At 49.7% G+C, this 21,300-nt stretch overlaps 1 protein-coding gene and 3 non-coding genes across 9 annotated transcripts in view; 1 reads left to right on the top strand and 3 right to left on the bottom strand.

The window, feature by feature from the left end:
* LOC135829387 (neuron navigator 3-like) overlaps positions 1-21,300 on the top strand; it is a 39,466-nt gene that overhangs the window by 14,239 nt on the left and 3,927 nt on the right. For 2 of the 6 annotated variants that reach the window (XM_065341789.1, XM_065341792.1), the window contains 18 exons: positions 8,476-8,528; positions 8,939-9,011; positions 9,322-12,092; positions 12,338-12,409; positions 12,763-12,846; positions 13,167-13,415; positions 14,118-14,303; positions 14,587-14,673; positions 14,945-15,184; positions 15,419-15,602; positions 15,999-16,063; positions 16,519-16,622; positions 16,877-16,943; positions 17,176-17,222; positions 17,594-17,707; positions 18,062-18,183; positions 19,207-19,372; positions 19,981-20,090. In XM_065341789.1, the coding sequence (XP_065197861.1) occupies positions 8,476-8,528; positions 8,939-9,011; positions 9,322-12,092; positions 12,338-12,409; positions 12,763-12,846; positions 13,167-13,415; positions 14,118-14,303; positions 14,587-14,673; positions 14,945-15,184; positions 15,419-15,602; positions 15,999-16,063; positions 16,519-16,622; positions 16,877-16,943; positions 17,176-17,222; positions 17,594-17,707; positions 18,062-18,183; positions 19,207-19,372; positions 19,981-20,090 (4,794 nt within the window). Of the gene's footprint in view, positions 1-3,093; positions 3,377-3,944; positions 5,593-6,211; positions 7,269-8,475; positions 8,529-8,938; positions 9,012-9,321; positions 12,093-12,337; positions 12,410-12,762; positions 12,847-13,166; positions 13,416-14,117; positions 14,304-14,586; positions 14,674-14,944; positions 15,185-15,418; positions 15,603-15,998; positions 16,064-16,518; positions 16,623-16,876; positions 16,944-17,175; positions 17,223-17,593; positions 17,708-18,061; positions 18,184-19,206; positions 19,373-19,980; positions 20,091-21,300 lie in introns of those variants that run through there. The other 4 variants (XM_065341794.1, XM_065341793.1, XM_065341791.1 and 1 more) reach the window with 4 other exon arrangements.
* Positions 13,641-13,711, bottom strand: Trnag-gcc (transfer RNA glycine (anticodon GCC)). Its single transcript has one exon. It is a non-coding gene; the product is annotated as a tRNA-Gly (tRNA).
* On the bottom strand, positions 17,432-17,501 carry Trnag-gcc (transfer RNA glycine (anticodon GCC)). Its single transcript has one exon. It is a non-coding gene; the product is annotated as a tRNA-Gly (tRNA).
* On the bottom strand, positions 18,799-18,869 carry Trnag-gcc (transfer RNA glycine (anticodon GCC)). Its single transcript has one exon. It is a non-coding gene; the product is annotated as a tRNA-Gly (tRNA).

The raw sequence follows: 21,300 nt of genomic DNA, 5'->3' as shown, positions 1-21,300 counted from the left end.
CTGGTTCCACAGCATATACCTCTCAGCACTTGCCATCTGCCGCAGAGGCAACTTACCGATTTAGGTGAGTCTAGCAGTAGTTCTGCACGTTCAAGACGAGTTCCTATGTGTTCCAGAGCAATTCGCACTTGCAGATACCGGTGGCTATTGTCAGGGTCCTTGCTCAGCCGTGCTGAATCTGAGGAGCTTCACGATTGATCATCGTCCTGGAGCCTGGAGGGAACGAACATATTATTGGTCACTAACTTCATCATTGTTGAGCTGTGTACGACTGAAGAGTTCTGCCTGGATTTGATTCATACGCTCAACGACGAGTTACGTAGCAGCTCATTGCCATTGGAAAGGATGAATTATGCTGTAAATGTATGAATGCAATCAGGTTCTCTGCAATGCCCTATTTGTACCGAATCACTTCAACTGAAACTAACTTTAAAGCAAATTAGTGTTTCAATAAGAGAGATCCAGAGACTGTACGGATACGTGCCGCTACTAGTAGTGTTGGAGCCGAACGGAGTGCAGCGTATTCAGTACAGGCGTACTCAACCGTGCTACAGAGCGATGTGCAGTGGAGCTCAACTGGGCTACATCATAGCACAGTCATGTACATGTACGAATTTCGTATACTGACTTATTCTTTCTCTCTTTCTCCGTCTTCTGTGGGATCGACCTTCGGTAATTTCGTTCCTGAACCTCCCAGGCAGGCGAAGGAGATAGCTTCCGCCGTGTTCCGTGATTATGATTATGATCACTGTCGGTGTTGCCTAGCTGTCAGACTGTCACCACTCATGAGTCATGGTTACTAGTACTAGTATTCAGGCTTCTACTGTTCTAGTATTAGTTGAGATCATGCGCGGCGTTGGCGAAGTCGCGGACTCGCTGCACTCACGCTCCATACATGTACATACGCCCTATAAATATTACGGACTCGCTGGCTCACCCCATGAAATCATTTGAATCCGAATACCGGAATAGATCGTCCCTGACCTAACCTTGGTTTGCCGGAATGATCTCGATTTATATATCCCATGCATGCGGCAATGAGATGAATAGGACTGTAGTCAACTTCGCTTATAAGTTATAACGACACTCGGCGGGGCATCAAAAAGGTGTCCTTTCGCGAAGTGTCGTTATACCCGAAGTCGCATATGTATTACAATTGGATGGGACTTTGCTCTGGGCATGGAAATTCTGTCGCTATTCGCGAACTGTCGTTATATCCGCAGTCGTTATATCCGCAGTCGTTATTAGCCAAGTTGACTATAGTAGTGTCCGGAGAATCGTATCGGTATGGAGCAATGGCCATTATGCATACCGGGTATTTTGTTTATGGCCATGCATGGACCATGCCGGTTATGTCCATAGGTGTCACGCGTGGGTGTGTGTCTACATTGTGTTGGTACGTCAAGCTGCAAGGTAACAGGTTGGATGCGTAATTGAGGCCAGTACACGGTACAGATATTACACTTTGTGGTACCGGTAGCTGATGTAACTCAATCTGCGGACAGAACGTCTTCGTCCTTTGTGAACTCATCAGCGCAGCACAGAGGAAATGAGGCCGAACCTGATAGCAATGAAGTAGTATGATTGTATTTTAAACAGTGACTGTTTTTAGTGAGCGTCGACAAGTCATGACTCATGAGGATGCTGTACAGCATTACTAGTATCATTATCATGTACCGGTACATGTATTGGCTAAACTATACATGTACTGTAGTCGACAAAAACAGACCAACACGTCAGTATCGAGTACTGTGGAGCCAAATCAAGTGTGTGTTGATGTCACTTCGCAACGTAGAACGCGGACACGTCCAAGCACTCTACCAAATAATTTATCATTAAACTGTGCTTCGCCATTGCATTGTCAGCCACTCCTCGTGTTGTTCTTAAACACGTGGAGTACAGCGACACATCATATCCATCACGGCATCAGGGCGGGGTTTATCGCAGTCGATCATGTCCGAAACGTGGAAACGTGGAGTCATCTTACAGGTCGCGCCCACATCTCCTCTCTTGCCAGAACAACGAAATCACGAGCACTACAGGTACATGTGCTCAGGAATTGACACTTCAGCCCTCATGTGCTTGGCTAGTATTTCCCCGACTTTCTGCTGTCGGTCCTCAGCTACACTACAGATACCAACACCCGACTCCCGAGATCATGGAGATAGCACTACAATAGACCTTGCCTTTCATATTCATGATCATAACGTCATAACACAGTGCTTCAGACACTATCAGCATATCTCCATTGGCAACGGGAGCTAGCAACGCGAAGTGAGCAATGACAAACACCCAAAGAATAAAACGTCGCAGACAGAATCATCCAGCGGTTGTGGACATGATGCAGATGGCCAGGAAGATATTATCGTTCACACTCAACACGAACAGGAAAGAAAAGAGCTGTCCGACTATCTGAAAAGCGACATCCATTGACTCAGAGTGTGTGTGTTTAAAACTGTTATCTCTGCCCGCTCATACCTGCATTGGCCTGCAGCCATGGGCAGAGACGGGGGAAATTACAGCAGCACAGCCTGCCAGCGACAGTTTTGATTCACTGGAGACAGGTCGAGGAGCAGAGGCGACGAGAGTGACACATGCTAGAAAGGGATTGTCCATGGCGATGGGTCCATGCCAAGTGCGGCGAGTCCTGTATGTGATTGTGAATGTGAGTGACACTGAGCGTCGAGCCAACAACAGTACTAACTACACTCTACAGTACTTACATACTACACTCGACTACAGTCAGTAATCCGTCCTCCGTGATCCTTGACTCACGCGTCTGCCGACACCACGTGGTCCTATCATCACGTGACGAAAACTCACTCTGCTAGCTCCTACTCCTAGTACTAGACCTAGATCCTGCAGTTCAGACTTGACTTTCCCGTGACACCAGGCAGACAGATCAAAGAAGTGAGAAAGGCTGAGGACTGGGTCACTGGGAATACGGAATAGCGGGCGAAGTCAGAGGTCGTGCCGACCGCGCGAGGAGGCCCTCTTATCTCAATCGGGACTCATTCATTGCTCATTGGGACTGGACAGTGTATTGCAGGACTTGAGTCTTGACACAGCAAACACTGAACATGAAAGCGTACAAGTACAAAACAAGCACATGCCGCCACCAGAGTTTAACTTTACTGATCTTTAGGTCGGAAAGGAGGAATCGCAGAGTGCGCTGCATAGCAGGATGTTTGCATTGGGTTGAGTTTGTCCGCACTGTTTGAGATCAACCATTGTAGTTCAGCACAAGCTAGAGATTGGATAACAAACTCACCGTCGCTCCGGAGAGAGATGTGGAGTTGATTTGGAATACGGACAACATCAACTGGAGCTGATTCATGTGTTGGTCGCCTAGTACCAGCGCACAAGCATTACTCAGGTATGCGTAGCATGTAGTGAGTTTCATGTAGCTTCCTGGCCCTACAGGAGAATGGAATTATTTGAAGGAGGAAAAGACTGGCCTTATACACTGTACGCAGGACCGTGTACTGACGTTGCTCGTGGAGGGGGAAGAAGACAATCGAGCTCTAGCTTTGGTTGCTAATGGGCATGTGCTGTGTCGGGAGTTGCAGGCACATGATTAGAGCAGGGGTCCTCGTACGTACTGCACGCAGTAGTAACTAGTATCAGCCCAATGTAGCATAGACCGTCACTGCTCAGTTTCTGGTGACTTCATACGGAAAACCGGCGGTCCAGCGGAAGGAACGGTGCGCGGGTGATCAACGACGTGCTAAAAGTGTTGGAACGAGGAACAACCTGATGCTCTGTAGTCGGTCGTACCTTTTTAAACTGCACGCGTGGGCCTGTATGTGTATGTGTATGTGTGTGTGTGTGTGTGTGTGTGTGTGTGTGTGTGTGTGTGTGTGTGTATGTGTGTGTGTGTGTGTTGGTATGCGTGTGTGTGTGTGTGTGTGTGTGTATGTGTGTGTGTGTGTGTTGGTATGCGTGTGTGTGTGTGTGTGTGTGTCACTGTGTTTGGTGCGTGCATGTGTGCGTGGTTGCGGGTTAATGTGGAGTTATGAATACCCATGGGCTTGCAGTGATGGTATTGACTGCAGAAGAGATGATGGGCAGCATTCAGTGGTACCTTGTACTAGCACTGATGATCTCCGTGCATGGAACATAGGACATGCACATGTATGTGAGTGTGAGTGTCAGCAGACTGACAGACTGAGGAGTGAAGTATGGTTTGAATGATGTGAACTGATACATTATTGCCAGTCGATCGGATCCCTGTTCTGAATGCTTCAACTCGCTGTCTCATCAGACATCATCATAACGTCCAGTACGGCAGTAGCTGACTGCAGACCTGGTGTAGACGAATGCAGTGTACGAGTACTGTTATAGATGGATGAATATGAATGACATTCTACAAGCATCAGCCCTGAACTCAGCCTCTGCAGCATGCTAGCAGGCCTTGTTGCGATAGTTGTACAACTGAATGACTCACGCATCCGACTCAAGAACGTGTAGTTACATCCCTGCTACTATACCTCCAGCAGATCTCGTACTCGTAGATCTACGTCTAACACGTATATCGTGCATGCAGACACCACCAACCGCACATCGGTTTCATGTACATCACTATCACTATTGCACTGACATCAGTGGTCCCAAACGGGGGGGCGGTTGGTCTATTGAGGAGGGACGACTTAACGCCTCATTCAACCCTGTGTACGTTCTCGCGTTTCGTCCCATTGCTCGGTGTCTATAGGGCCATTGAGTTTACTTGTGATGCTCTCCTTAGTGGGAAACCGATCTCGCTAGATGTACATAGTCATTGCAGTCAGCTGACTAGACCGCATGTCTGTACGTGGATAATGTGTAACAGACAAGTGCGACAGTGACCTGTACTGTGTACGTGGTTGCCACCTCGTCTGCACGGTGTGACGGGTCGTTTCTTCCATGTGTAACGTGTAAAGCCTTCACGTCTGAGGGTGCAGGTACTTGGGTGAATTGTGTGCGGGAAAGGTGCTGGAGAGGCGGGCATTTGACGACTCAGTGAAAGCAAGAATGAAGTGAGCTAGCTGCCTGCAGTCGGAGAAGAACGCTGCCCGAAAGGACAGTACGTCGTGTTCGTTAGTAAGTAAGTTAGCTACCCACTTCTCCGGGCTAGCTACGCGTAGAGCTACAAGCATTATACAGTCATTGAAGCAGTGAAGGTCACAGCTACTGCTACTACTGGTGCTCTGCAGTGCCGCTGACCCACTGTTACTGCTGCTGTCGTGCTGAGCTCGACGCGCGTTTCCATTCTGCTCAAGAGGGCACTTGCAATCCGCGTGTAGTTTTCGTACCTCGTGATCCATTCGTTGGCGCCAAAGCATAACTGTTGGGGCAGGCGATTAGCACAGCACGGCAGAAAGTGAAAGCTAGTAGTTGCGCTTTTAGTTGATATTATCTATCATTGGAAAGGAGTCTATTAAAGCTCAGTGGAGCAGGTAGTGTTTGCGCGAATCAATCGCGTTGACTTGATACCACAAACCTCTGGATTCTAGTCTGGCGGCTTCGGATCGGAAAGAAGTGGACCAACGCTGTTTGCTCCTGTAATCTGTGGTTGAGTGGAGTGGTGTCGCAGTTCACGACGCATGAAAGCAGGTAAGCTTTTGTCCTGGCGTGTTGCGTTGCGCTGCACGTTAAAATTTGGCAGATCGATGTCAACTTGCGGTGTGATAATACCACCAGGCACTCAACATTCGCATCATCACTGCACTGCACTGTAACTAATTACTTGCCTTGCGCACAGTACAAACACCACCAAGAGTTCAAAGGTTCGTGAACTTTGACACATAGAGAGATACAGTCTGCATGGATCTCGATCCCTGGCAGTATCAAATCTGTCCGCTTCTCACTCCTCTCAGCTGGTGATAATCCCGGCAAGGGAATGTGGGGAGCGATTTTAGAAGATCGATAATTATTTTCATTGCTACTCTTCTTCAACCCTCAAGAAAACCCCGTAGATCTACGAGTACCGTCTTGTCGTTGCCCGTGGCGTGCAGGGCAGATAGGGCGCGTTGCTAGAGAGGCTTCGGCAGTTCGGGCGCTGGTCGTAGTACTGCTGGTGCTCGGTATGATGTAGGAAGAAATTGTGTCCACTCAGGCGAGGTATCTCTGTTGCTGCGTCGTGAAAATTACATGGACGCTAGCGTGTGTAGGGAGGTCAGCGTGTGGACCCAGGAGGACCCTTCTTGCTGTTGTAAGTGTGCATGTGGTACTGTGTATTGTGTTGGCTGTCGTGTACTGTATGCCACGATGTTTTCCCGTCTCGTATTGACACCTGCGACTAGGGTGCAGGTTGAGAAAGAAAGAAAACTGAATTCAGTGGCAGCCACATCATCGTCATCATCATCATCGTCGTGTCAGTGCAGTGGTGTGGTGCATTAGAAGTGCATCTAGAGCAACAGCTGTTGTTCGCCCTTGGTCCTCGTCTTATCTCTTCGCGCTGCCGTCTCGCCGGCTGCATTGTCCCATCAACAGTTCTGCTCCGCGACATTCTGACGTTATTTGTAGAAGGGCAGGCTAGCAGCTGCCGCACGCTACTGCTAGCGAATGGGCTCAATGGATAGTTTCACTTCTCCGTGTACAGAAGCGGTGTCAATGTTCGGTGCTCTTTCGCTGGTACTGCTACAGCCGCTGACGCATTACACGCAGAACTCGTGCAAAGGACAAAACTGAAAACGCCATTGAGAGAGTGAGAGAAAGTGCACCCAACCACCATCGTTGATTGCCCGTATGGGCATATGCATAGGTTGTAAGAATGGGAAGTGACTCTATGGCCCGGTCCAATAAGTAATAGTTCATTACTTCACTTACAACGTGTCTGTTGTCAGTGTTGAGCGTTTGTGGTTCGTTTACAGAGCGAGTGAGAACGGATCACTTAGCGCGCTCAGCTTGTAAACAAATCTCCAGGACCGAAATACTGTGGTTCCGAGTTCTGTTTCGTTCTCCGATCCTTTGATGGTTGGTGTTCATAAGAATCATAACGGTGAGAGGGCAGGCCCGAATAGCCTCGTCTACGAATTGACCCGCGGGCAGCAGCGTTACTAGTTGCGCTGCAAGCGATTTTCAAGATCATAGAAGATTTGGAGCTGCGTGTCACTCCACCAGCCCACCATAGTACGTGCTCAGACCTTCTCACTCCCTAGGCAAGCAGCAGTGGGATAGCAAGGGAAGAGTGTGCGAAGAAGGCAGGTCTATTCCGAGACCTACCTGCCAGAAGCTACTCCGTTGTAAGATGGATCTAAGTGACGTAACTCAGAGTAAGACGCCTAAAGGTGAGACTGCGTGACCCCAGATCATGATACCAACTCAAAACGTATTCAAATGTTCATGACATTGTATTGCAATTGGCAGTGTACTAGCCACGGCCGTAGGAACATCCCCAGACTAACGCCAAATGGTTGAAGCTACTCCTCATGAAACGACAACAGAGACGTGTTCCAAGAGTCCCTACAAACCTTTCAAGAGTTCCAGCTCCATCTACCTGATCTACAGGCTCCAACTCCTCAACTACGAGATCTGGTTTTGTAGAGTTTGTGTCTCTTGCTCATCCGACGCCGGCACAGTCCGCAATGACCGAACTGATCCTGTGTCTGAAAGGTAACTGGTTGTCGCTCGACCTCACATCCTGGAAATGGATCGCGACTAGAAAAGGGCATGTGCACAGATAAACCCTGTGCATATGTGCAGACCACAAAACCAGCATGCAGGCGTGCACGTGCTTTCATAGGCTATTAGTATTATTGGTTCTCCCGCTGTGCATGATTGTGTACGTGTGCATGTAGCGAGTGCCACAAAGCTCCAAAAAAACTTCCGAGGGTCTTCATTATCGCGAGGAAAAGCTTGTGAGAGAAACAAGTCTTGTTCAAGCGCTGCTGGGCACACTTAGTGCACGCTTGGGGACTGAAATCTGTCAGGCCTTGGTGTTGCGGCGGGGACCAGAGCTGAACGAGCAGCGGAAGGTCTTTGTCTTGCCGACGACTGTGCGCGTTGGTAGCGGAAGAGATCACAGTAGCGCGGAGATCAGTGACAGGCGTTTCGAAACTGCTCAGAAAACGATCGCAGCGGTTGAAATCCTCTAAATTGTCGTTTGTCTTCGGCAATGGTCTGGCTGATAAGGTAAATTGGAGAATCCTTCATAGCCCCCAGACTTCCTATTGGCAGTTGTGTCCTGTGTCGTGATGCTAAGAACAGATCAGCCGCTCCATCTGTGTCTCTGACAGCCTGTCTCAGTGTGTGAGTGCTGGCACTTGAAAACTAGATAGATGCACGCTGCCTGAAGTGCATCCATTGACAATTACCACTGTGACCAAGTGTATGTTTTGTGCGCCACGTGTACTACGTGTGTGGTTGTCAGTTGTCACTGTGCGTGTTTGTGTGTTTGTGTATAATTATATGTGTGTGTGTGTGTGTGTGTGTGTGTGCGCGTTTGTGTGTTTGTATGTGTGTGTGTATGTTCGTATGCTTTTTGTTCTCTAACAGCTGGTGTGGATGTCACTAGTATCAGACACAGTCCAAGCTCTGAAGCTGACAAGGTATGTAAAGGAGGGAGTAGGTGGCAGAGAAAGCTACCGAAATTGCTTTTAAAATGTGCTATCTTGTAGAAAAATGAGCTGGATATGTTTTGCTGCCTTACGGCAATGATCGGGTGATCAGGAATTGCAATGCCACAATAGATATTGCTATTTTCAGCCTTTCTTCTGAAAAGGAAATAGTGACACTCTGCGCTGGAACACAAGTGATTTGTACACTGTGCTCAAGAATACGTAATATGTACTACACGATTAGCATTGCTTGCACGCAGTATCTCCGCCCCTGCTCGATCCAACTACACGGAAGTGATTTGTTGCATGCACCATGTCAATGTCCGTATCTGACGAGTGCCTCATTTGTATTGCATGTTGATGAACGTATTGGTATGCATGTGTTGTTTTTGGTTTTGCAGTTACAGAACATTGAGAAGTGCCTTCAGGCGGTGAAGGAATCGGGCATTGCCGTGCCCGACACCACAGCCAAAGGTGCGGAACATGTCGCCATCAGAATGAGCTTTCTACGGAAACTCAGCATTGTCTCGCAGTGTTGTAGTCATGTATGCAGGAAATCCACTCAATCAACAAACAGTAGTATTTCGTCCTTAGTCGACTCACTGACCCTAACTGAGTCTGACCCGAAACCGTGAAACTTTTTCCGAGATAGTGTTTGTTGCTGTAACTAAGATTCATTAGCCGTGAGGTATTCTGGAATCGTAAATCCCTGCTCGTGTTTGTGCAATGCATACACGACCATCATGATGTACTTATGTGCTTTTTTGTTCTTTGTCCTTTGCAGAAATTATCCAAGGCAAAGCTGAAAAGCTCATCGAGGTGTTCACCGCTATGTCGAAAGTGTCTACGGAGCACCAGCGTCGCGTTATAGCCAGCCCAGCGGCGTCCGCTCTGCCTACGCCGTCCAAGATGCCCTCGAGCCCAGTCACCGGTCTCAAACAACGCATACCGGTGGCAGCGTCGACAACGCAGGCACGATCGCCGCAGCTCGGCTCCAAGCTGCCCGCCGGGAAATCACCACTCCCGGCACCGGCTGCCGTGCAAAGCCCGACAACCGCAGAAACGAGTGCATCAAAGCTGCCGCAGCCGGGCTTGCCACAGCCAAAGCAGACCAAGCTGACGATTCCGTCACGAAAGGTGCGCTCGTTCTCGCAGGTCAATAATCACCATCATGTTCAAGCACAGCAGCAACAGCAGCAACACCAGCCCCAGCAGCAGCAGCAGCAGCATCGTCAAGCTGGTACTGAAGCAGACGTGTCCGCCAGCACGGACAGCAGCCCGGAGAAAGCCGAAACAACACGCCGACCACCCGTGGCCGTTCCAGCGAGGACGAGTAGCAACGCCGTATTCTCACCAGCCAACATTTCCACGGCCAGCACAGCAGCAGCCGCCGCTTCACAAGCAGATACACAAGAGGTCGGCTCAAAACTGAAACCCACTGGTGCCAGCTCGTCACAGCTTCGCAAGCCGAGTTCCGCAATCGGAAAGCCGGCGCAGAGCAATCCCACACAGGTACAACAGCAGCTGCAGCAACCGGCTGCTATACCGACGCTGAAGAAGATGTCGCCCAGGCCGTCTCCAAAATCCTCGCCTCAGCACCAGATGGTGATCCGGTCGTACTCGGAGGAGCCAATCAGTCCTGGCCGTCAACGCAAAGCAAACGGTGATGCAACAACGGCACAGCAGGATGCCGCCACTGGAGCATCAGATCGTGCAGCAGCCGGTAGTGTTGCAACGTCAAAACCACCTCCCCCTGCCAGTGGCCTGAAAAAGCCAGGGTCACGCACGAGTGCCGCTGGTGAAAAGGTGCATCGCACACAGTCCTGCAGCACAGCCGGTCTCACCTCGCCATCCAGCAACGACGAGCGCCCCCTGACGAGAGCAGAACTCGGCGAGAACTCCCCAAAGCTTGTCCGACCTGGGCCTAGAAGCACTGTACCCATCTTGGCCTGCACCAATAACAGTGCTTTGAGAAAACCAACTGTTGTTCATACGTCGGATTCGGACAGCAGCCCCAGTCACAAGCGGACGTTCAACATACGCGCCCTGCCACCTCCAGCAAGCAAGAAGTCTAGCCCACCGCCGCACACAGATGCCGGTGCCAAGCACTCAACCACGGCGGACTCTCCTGATCTGATCGCCTCGGAGCGACCTCATGACGCCGCTGACGGGAAATCCAACTCATCATCCGACTCCGAAGGCAAGCCATCGAGCAGCAAACGAGACACGGCCATGGCGGCTACCCTCTTGGATAGAGTGAGCCACATCGATGCATCCAGTGCAACACCGAGCAACAGCAACATCCGTCAACATGCTACCGTTGAAGATGTTTCCCAGTCAGCCAGCATGTCGTTCAGTTCTGCGCATGTACCGGACACTGCACCTACCTCTCATGACGATCTAACCGCCAATGCTCAGCAACACCACCAGCAACAGCAACAGCCCTTCTCACCGATGAACATCGCACTGCTCAGTCTGAGCAACAACAGCTCCCCGCGACACAGTCCGCAATCCTCGAGTCTGAGCGACTCAGCTCCCGCTTGCAGTCCACCGCTTCACGACAGTGTCCTGTCCTCCTCATCAGCAGCATCATCGCAGGAGAACAACTTGAACAGCATGAAAACCGTCATGCAATCGGCCAGTCCGCTCGCTGCGGTACCCGAGGTATCGGGCCTGGGCTCGCGAGACAACCCTGTGCGAACATCGTGGAGACGATCATCCAATGCGCCGCGCGGTGGCTCCAAACCCAGTATCGCGGCCGCGACGGGCTTTCGTCAGCCCCTGCCCATGACCAACACCCAACCTAGTAATGCAACGAGCCAACCACAGCCAACGCCACAGCAGCAGCAACCTCCACCAGTGTGTGCCTCTCCAAATCAAGATCCATACACAGCAGCAGCAGCAGCAGCAACAGACGGAGTACAAGCAACAGCACAGTCATCGCAAGATTGGGACCCGTCACCTCTCCAGCGAGGCAGGTCGTTCTCAGCTCGCTCCGAAGCACGCCGCTCCCACTTCCCACGCCGTTTGAGCAGCGACAACATCCTAGACTCCACCACACCCGATCATTCTTCCCGTCGTCACGGTAGCACCAGCCAGGGCGGCAGCTCTTCGGACGAGTCGCCCATGGCAACCGTAACCAACAGCAGCCGTGCCGCCGTGTCGTTCAGACCTCGCGCCCGGACCGTGCCCGCGCAACACTTCCAGGATTTGAAACCCACCACCGGCAATCACCGTGACAGCGGCGTCTCCATGACCGGTCTCTATAGCAACGGTGGCACGTCCGGCTTGTCCGATAGTCCTCTGAACACGAGCGATGGCCAAGCAAAGCAAGGCGATGCCAAGCAGAGGCACCCGTCGGATACGTCCAGCTCGACATCAACAAGTCCAGCTATGGATAGGTACACTCTGGCTCAGGCAAACTCTGCAGCTGCCGCCGCCGCCGGAGCTGCTGCTTCAAATATGGAGAACAGGCTGCCTGTGGCCAGCCCAGTTGGCATGGTGATGTCTCCGCATCGCTCGCTGCACGGCAGCAAGAAGTCGCTGTCTGAGCAGGTGAGTAACACTAGTACATAGGCCCTACTGTTGTCTGCTGTCTGCACTTAAATACGGAATACTGGCCATGCGTATCATGATGCATGTACAGTGGGATCAGGATAGCAATGTAGATTCAATGTCAGTACTAACTTCTAGTATTGCTAATTTTCTTGACATTTTGCTATTTGTCACTACTGACTATTGCTAATTTCTTGACAACGCTTTGCATTCGTGCTGCGCTTGTGACTTGTGTGCGTGCTCAGAAGATGCTCGAAGCTCGCCTCTCGGAACTGGAGGACCGCAACTCGCAGCTACAGAACGAGGTTGTCAATACGGTACGTACCGCCTAGCACCAGCTCTTCTTGTCCTGCCCACACTGGAATCCATCGACACACACACACACACTCTCTCTCTCTCTCTCTCTCTCTCTCTCTCTCTCTGTGTCCTACCCACAATGGTACCAACTTGACACGAACAAGCTTGAGACGGAAATTCAACAGAACGCAAAAGTAAATTCAGCAATGCAATCAAAACTATTCCCGTGTGAGCTCTCAGGTGTGACGTCAAACCAGCATAACCAATGCTTGTGGTCTGGGCTAGCTGCGGATAATTTGAAATCGATCACGCTAGGTGTTTTCATTTTTACTGTGGGAATGAGAAGTAATTCTGTCTTTCTGTTCGTCCGCAGACACGAGCCATGAGCCAGCTACAAGATATCATTCAGAAGAAGGACAGTGAGGTAACGACAGTCTTGCAGGCATTCAAAACCAAGGTAAGAGCACGGTATGTATGTGTGTGTAGGGCCAATCTCACAGAAGTACCTTTCATCATGTCTGCCGATTGGTGTCTAACGGTAGGCGTGTGCACATCATGTGAGATGTGGCAAGTTGGAATTGAGCCTTGTGCACGATATCTCTGATGTCCCTAGGCTAACTGACTGAGTCCTGGATTATTGTGCTAGATGAGTTTGAAGAGTGTTTAGTGCCTATAGTGTTGCATTCACACATAGCCGTGTCAAGCTCTCAGCAGGGCTTGTGATTCCGTCTCACACTTCTGCCAAACTTACTTCCTACTTTGACCATATCCTGACAGGAAGAAGAGTTGGATCATATCTACACCTTGCTGCGCACCGTCGCTCCGAACGACTGGACTCAGGCTCAGGCCAGCGGTGCTCAAACTACGGACGACGTCCCAGTACGACGCGTCAGCTCCCCGCTCGTTGCCCAAAGCTCAGCTGCCGCTGCTGCTAACTACAAGTCGGTGACGTGGGATGAATCCAGCATGACAGTTGCCATGGCACTGGAAAAGTCAAAGGACAAAAAGAAGAAGAAGTCATGGAAGGTACGTAATGTGTGGAAGGAAGATCATAGTGTCAACTACCGTCCTGGCTGGAGAAATCCAACCTGAGGAATATAATAGCGGCGATGGGGGCTACGCGGCCCTACCCCGCTACACACACCACTCTGTGCACTTGAGAGCTGTGCTGCCTTATTCATGAGGTTGGATTTCTCTGTCCAGAACTGTACTTGCACTGATACTGTATGTACAAAAAAAGTAATAAAAAAATGCATTGGCCGGGAATCGAACCCGGGCCCCCCGCGTGGCAGGCGAGGATTCTACCACTGAACCACCAATGCTTGCATGTGAGTACTGACCAGCTGCATCAATCATCTCCATGCATCCATCACGGGAGACGCTACATGTATGTTCACGCACATGGTACAAATGGAGTGCTGCTCTGATTGGAATCCGATCATGCGAGTCCACGTTGCGCCCTGCACTGCAGCAGTTCACACCCCAGTGCTGGCAGGTCTAGGGCTGCACAGCGCGTATGGCACATACTTAACTCTCGTGATCAGACTGCATTGAGCAGCAGCACTGTAGCTTAGCATGTTGTTGGTGTGGATTTTATTTTTGAATCGCTGACCGAAACAGACAAATTTATCCAATGACAAATAGGGCGAATACGGCGGGGCACAGTTCCATAAGCATCAACTGATGTCTAATTCATCCCATTTCTGACTGTATGTATGCTTTGTGCAGCCGTTCAAGCTGGAATCATTCCGCAAAGGCAAGAAGAGAACCAGCTCTGGCAGCAACATCGGCGGAGACGAGAGTGAGAATAACGATGATGTCGCTGATGAGTCGCCGGCGCACGAACCCGCTCCTCTGTCAGCTGCAGCACAGGAGGAGTTGCAGCGCGTCAGGAATGAACTTCAGCTTGCCAAGGTACAGTGGCTTGTCTCTAGTCCGTATCCACGTAGATCCTGGACTGGCAGAACCTAATACTTGACGGTGACAGTATCCATGTTCTACTGCGGGTGCTGTGTGCCCGAGATCTCCCATATGATTATACCGTCATGTTATGATGTATTGCTTCTGATATTGGTTTTAAAAAAAACATTCACGACAAAATCTAACAATTATTTCAGGATATTATTCATTGGTTTGGCGGGATATTATGTTCTGATATTGTTTGTTTTATTGTTTGTACCATTGCGCACATGTGTAGGCTGAGCTGAGCAGAATGCAGATCAGCAGCTTGATCAGCAAGCCGGACGTCGGCAATCGCGCCGGGGACTTTCCCACGCCTAGTGCGGTACGTTGACCATCTGTTCGTGTGTGCATGCAACTTATGCTACATGCTTGTCTCCCACAATCCACATCTATTCAGAGTGCTAACACTACAGTATCACTCAGTTCAGCAAGTGTACTCTGCTGCCCCGTCAGTCACAACACAGCTTTCCAACAGACGTGCACCCTCTTACTGTTAGCTTATTCCTATTCAGATAAAATATCTGTGGCGTGCAATTGCGGTCCGAGTATCTAAGACTATAATACCCGTTTGTTTTGCTGCCTGCTAACTACAGGACAGCATGACATCCTCACAGCTGGCATCCTCATCAGGCCGTAACTCGCTGGAGATGTCCTACCTGGATACGGCCTCCTCGCCCACCAAGACCAGCAGTGACATGTGTATGAGTAGCGCCGCGCTGCCCTGTGACTTCTACGTCACCGTGGATACGCACAGGACCTATGCAGGCAGGCTGTCGGTTACCATGGCGTCAACATGGCCGCAGATGGACAAGATGGTCGCCAAGGCGTTGGTGGTAAGCATATCTGTGTGTGTGTCCTCCAGCCACTGGGATGAACTACTTGTCTGATTGGGCCGACGTGTGCTCTGAATACATCTTTGCATTCAGATATCTGTAGGCGTAATGTTGAAGTGCAATTGGTCTCCTTATATGCTCTACTGAAACCATTGCCATTCTCTCTCTCTCTCTCTCTCTCTCTCTCTCTCTCTCTCTCTCTCTCTCTCTCTCTTCCTCCTACTCCGCTTGCAGAACCATGCCAAGGCAATAGACCCTGTGCAGGCGCTGGGCTTGACCAGGAAAAGCATGAGGCAGTACCGCATAGCTGGCATCGTGAGGAAACCCACCATGCGTGCGTCGGAGAGCGAGGACGACCTGCTACCCGACGACTTGCTGAGCAGCGAGAGAAGAGCTGATGTGGAGGTCACGCTGAAAGGTATGTACGACCAATGTGCATAGTAGTGGAACGCTACCGAATCAACACCCGATGCGTAGCACCACAAAATCCACCAATATTTCTCCTGGCATAAATACCGGCATGGCCAATAGCATCCTCGTGTTGCCTGATGGTTGTGTGACTATGAAACTCAGAGTAGCCACAAACTAGCCTTGCTTGCCCTTGCTTGCCCTTGCTTGCCCTTGTTGTTCTATGTGGTAGTGGATACTTTAAACTGGTGTGCCTGTACCTGCACGTGTAGACATCCATGATTCCATCAACATGTGTCACAGCGAATGGCTGGATATTGACCATTCTGTTGCCGTTCTCTGCGGTCATTGTGTGCGTGTGTGTGTACGTGTGTGTGTGTCTGTGTGTGTATCTGTGCTCTTGCAGGTGCAGCAGATCATGATTGTGACGAGCTCGCCTATAGTACTGTCATCCCGAAGGCACTACTCAAGGTACAGTTTCTACTGGAACCACTAGTGCTACTACAATCATGTCCAGGAGTTTGGGCCGGTGAAATCCAGCTCCCGGTTATGGATACTGCAATAGCATACCAGTACTTGTTCTGTATCATTGTGGCGTATGCATGTGTCTTCAACTAGATACTTCGTACATCTTCAATGTTACTATAGTGCTGGCAACTGAAATCCGACCCCCTAGCGGCGCGTTCAACATTCTAGCGGTCTCTGTTTTCCTAGTTTTACTATCCTGTGTTGGGTCTTTACGATGTGAGCGCACCGCTCAGGGGTCAGATTTCAGTTGCCAGCACTGTATTTCCTCGAGGAAAGCGATCCCGTGGTACTTTGCCTTTCCTTTGCAACTTCCCAATCTGACTTGTGAAACATTCCACCGATAGTGTAATGTGTTGTTTGTGTGATTCTACCCTGCCTCTACACATGCCTACACACAGAGTTATCTTAGTCTGGTTGAGGATCAACCTGTGATCATCACGGGGCCAACGTCGTGTGGCAAGTCATTCCTGGGACGACACCTGCTCAAGCACATCCTAGCAAGGTATGGCTCAGCACACTGTACATCACATCAATACACTCTTCACAAACTATGCGCTGGTGGGAGGCTATCATTAAAATTAATGTCAGTTGTGTGGCTGGACACATTGATGGTTGGGACCTGGACTGGAATGGCGTATCTCACACTCATTCCTGGAATGCACATTTGTGTGGGGGAGTAGAGCTACTTCAAATACATGTTCACAATATTCAGCTCGTCATACCGGTTTGCCTTCGGTTTGTGTGTGTATTTGGCAGGCATGGTGCTGATGTAAGCCAAGCAATTCTGACGACGTGTCCGCCTAGGAATATCACCACACCGCCGGTAAGCCAGCGAAACACCATTGCTTGTTATACCGCAATGACTGTACTTGTCTTAGGGCACCGTCAATAGCTACACCATTGTGATGGACTGTACGAGCATGCCTTGATAACCCTGTCAAATTGGCGAACGTATTTAACACTGGCACAGTCAGCTTATTATAGTTTGGACCGTTGTATTTGGCAGTTGAATTGTTCTATTCAAAGGGGAATGTTGTGTTTCTTTTCTTTTGCAGCAACTGGAGCAGCATGTGAAGAAGGTGGTGGAGCACTTTTGCAAAAAGTAAGGAGAGAAGCTACTAGGGATTCTGGTGGTGACAGTCAATTTTTTCTCCGGATTTTTCCACTTGCATCATTCCCTCGAACCAAAGAAGCTACGGTACACTGTATTTGGATAATGTACCCTGTCAATATGTTAGCTGTTGAAGAATGAGTGCTTGTTCCAGAAGGCGTTTCTGTTGGAGCCACATTCAGGAGTTGGGCAAAAAAAGATGCATTGGCCGGGAATCGAACCCAGGCCCCCGCGTGGCAGGCGAGGATTCTACCACTGAACCACCAATGCTCGGATGTGGTTGACCATTCGTCGTCGACATCTTCCTGTGCGATGAATGTCTCTAAGGTTGTCTTCCTTCCCCGGTGTGTTACAAACTGCAGGTTCAGTGAGGAGCAGTCGGCATCTCCCATCGGACTGTTCATTGAGGACCTGGACAACACGTCGTGCCTTGATCGGCATGCTCTGGCATCGCTACGTAGAGATGGCAAGCGAAGGTACACGCTAGTTAACATTGGATGCTTATTGGCAGCTTGTCTCAGACATGATTTTACCCACGTTGTGTGTCCTCAATTTTAGAGACTCCAAGCAAGCCAAATGTGACATAGCAAATTGCTTGGTTTTTGAACTAGAAATCACTGAATTTGTCATGTAAACTTAAATGATTCAAGGTTTAGTATGATGTCCCCTCGAATTTGATGGCACTATACTGAGTGGATTGTTCCTGGCATTAATCCCCCGTTTTGGCTGGGTTTATGATGAGAAACCCAGGTTAACAACATAATTCGCGCCGTATTTGATGGTGTTTGTATGCATTCTGGCTGATTGTGTTATCCCTGCACTGCTCACAGGGTGTATGTCATCATCACAGCCAGCAGATGGCCTGTATGTAGCAATGTCAACACCGCTGCTACACGAGTGCGCACTCTCAGCAGCTCCGGAGAACACATGGATGCTAGCCAGAATGATGACAGTGAGTTTTGGGAGCGTGTTGATGGTTAATGTGATCCCTGGCCATTTGTTACAGCCTGCAGTGACATGTCAAAGAAGAGTATTATTATTATTATTATTTGAGGGATTCCCCAAAGGCCGAAGCCTAAATCAAGGGGGTCTCCGAGAATAAATATATGTGTACAATGCGTGTACAATAAGGTGCAATTCTTAAAAGAAAGAAAATATTACGATAAAAAAAGATTAATGTGAAGAGGTTAAATAAGAAGTCTGAGTAGAAGCAAGCAAAAAGGGTACTGGTAAAGAAGGGGGGTAATCAGGAAGTGAGAAAACCTCGAGGATGGAATCTATACTTGTGGAAATGGGACTTAACGTGCCGGCTAAATACACCACGGGTTTCAGATATCCTAATCTCGGTAGGCAGGGAGTTCCACGTGGTGATCATGGAATGTAGTAGAGTGGATCGGAAAGTATGCGAGCACCCTGAATAATACTCTTGTCCTTCCTACTCACCCTCCTGCCCCTGCCCTTGCCCTTGCCCCAGCCCCAGTCCTTGTAATCCCTGGCACTGTCCCCCTGTCATGTGATTGCCAAAGGATGCAAAAAGTAGAATGGTCACAAGAGTGCTAAAAAAAGATGCATTGGCCGGGAATCGAACCCGGGCCCCCCGCGTGGCAGGCGAGGATTCTACCACTGAACCACCAATGCTCAGATGAAAAAGGTGGCTGACTTTGAAGCTAATGGCCAGAGCGCTGAAGGCTTGCTATTCCCCATGACCACAATACAGTCATCCTTAATCCAGAACTTTATCATTGAAGCCAGCATAAATTTCAGTAGCCAAAATGTCCACTTCGTGCACATTGCAGCAGTAGATCAGATTTATTAATCCAGCACCCTCCCTAATCCAGCAGAATATCCATAGCACGAAATGGTGCCGGATTATAGAGGGATCACAGTATTCAGTACTGGACAGGGTGTGCAGTGGTTGAAGGTCGTCGAGCCGCTGCGTGTGTGTGTACATTTCATTTCCGTGTGTTCTGTATAGACACAAGCAACACAGCCAGCAGCCCATCATCATCCTCAACACCAGACTCACATGCATCTCTGACCAGCAGTCAGTGTGCCTCCATCCGACTCGTTACACACCATGAGCCAGTGAAGGGCTTGCTGGCGCGCTATCTGAACAAGCGGCGGATCTCCTTGCAGGCATGGTAAGTACGACAAGTCAGTCACAGGCGAAGGTGCCTGAATGCACAGGCAATACACAGGCAAAGGTGCCTGAATGCACAGGCAAAGTTAATAGGCAAAGGTGCCTGAATGCACAGGCAAAGTTAATAGGCAAAGGTGCCTTCATGTCCACTGAATCGCTTTTCGTCGTTGCCACTTTTAGATATTTCCTGTGTAGGTGAGTTGGACTGGAGTTGGAAGAGGCCGCCGATATCCTGTGACCACTTCTTTTATAGTTGTTTGTGCAGAGGACTGTGAATACTGAGTAATGTGTGTGAAATTCAGGTGCCTTATCTGCTTATGGCAAAGTGTGACGTTGCGTTTGTATTCGTGTGTGTGTGTGTGTGTATGTGTGCGTGCGCGTGTGTACGTGCATGTGTGTGTGTGTGCATGTGTGTGTGTGCATGTGTGTGTGTGCATGTGTGTGCATGTGTGTGCATGTGTGTGTGTGTGCATGTGTGTGTGTGTGTGTGCATGTGTGTGTGTGCATGTGTGTGTGTGTGTGTGCATGTGTGTGTGTGCATGTGTGTGTGTGCATGTGTGTGTGTGCATGTGGTTGTGCCACTGTGTGTATGTATGTACCTTTGTACAGCACCAGTGGTGGAGATCGTCACACGACCAGTGTCTACGAGTGGCTGCCCAGCGCCTGGGAGCACATCAACACGTTCCTGCACTCCATCGTCTCACCGCACGCCGTGCTGGGTGAGTTCCCGTGCCAATCTGTTCTAGCACTGGATACTGATGTCCACAGATTTCCAGTAAACAAGGGCAGAGCATGCACATCTGTAGTGTGATAACCAGGGAACTGCATAAACCCTTATACGACTCCCTGATGGTGACCATGGACCCATTGCGCGAAATCGCGCATCTATGAGCGACATCCACGTAAACTGCTGGGACCATGGTTGTGTACTCGAATCTCATTCTGAGCACCCTTTTTTCTTCCTTTTTTCAGCCGTTTTTTTGCAAAAAGTCCTCGAGCTCGATTTTTTTTGATCGATCGTTCTTCAAGGAAAGACGAGTGGACAATCGATCAACAGGGCCGAGGACGAATGCGTCTGGTTGGAGTTCTTGCGTGGCACAGGATGACCAGACACACATATAGATACATTGCGACGATCTAATCTGCACAGTGTTTCCTAATACCGCTCGCACGACGGTAAGTACAATTCATGTGATTTCAAATTGTTTGTGATCTACAACGTCGCGAGCAGGACGGAAATACAGCAACAGCACGACAACCGTTATACCAGGCAGTAACCAACAGTCACCTCCGTCACATTCTCCAGATCAGAAGGCAAGTGAGGCAGTGAACATGAAGAAATAAAGTATGAAAGAATGAAAAGTGAATAATTCAAAAATCTCAGAAACGTTGAACGTAAAAAACACTGAGAACAAGAAAAGTGACTTACTTCGATGGCAAAAGACAAAGCGAATGTTCCTCGTATGGACCTGGCTCTTGCGGAATCAGCCACACTGTGGAACCATGTGTTTGATTCCACAAGGGATGGCTACCTGCTCCTCACCAACCAGCCTCCACGACGGTGGTAAAGTCGCCAAAAATACGAAAGTTGAACATTTTGTGCATGCATGCAATAGAAAATTTGTGCTGAGTATGTCGAGTGGCCATTCGCACAGGACAAAGCCGTTGCGCAAGCTGTGACCCTGAAATTTCGTCCATTGGTAGCGAGGGTAACCCTGAGCTGGAAAGTGTAAGGGATGGCATGCTACACTCCCCGCATACGCTTGACAGCACGATTTGAGGCGTGGAGTAGTAATATACCAGTATCTTACTACCCCCTGATACCTGATGCATGGACGTCGTCATCTTCATCCCGCAGATCGAAAATGTACAGGTGTCGCGTGATTTCGCGCAATGACCGGCAAACCTCATAGTCGCCATTTTGCCTAT

Source organism: Sycon ciliatum, chromosome 13, assembly GCF_964019385.1.
Source record: "Sycon ciliatum chromosome 13, ocSycCili1.1, whole genome shotgun sequence".
Lineage (NCBI taxonomy): Eukaryota > Metazoa > Porifera > Calcarea > Leucosolenida > Sycettidae > Sycon > Sycon ciliatum.
This window is presented reverse-complemented; position numbering and strand designations above follow the sequence as displayed.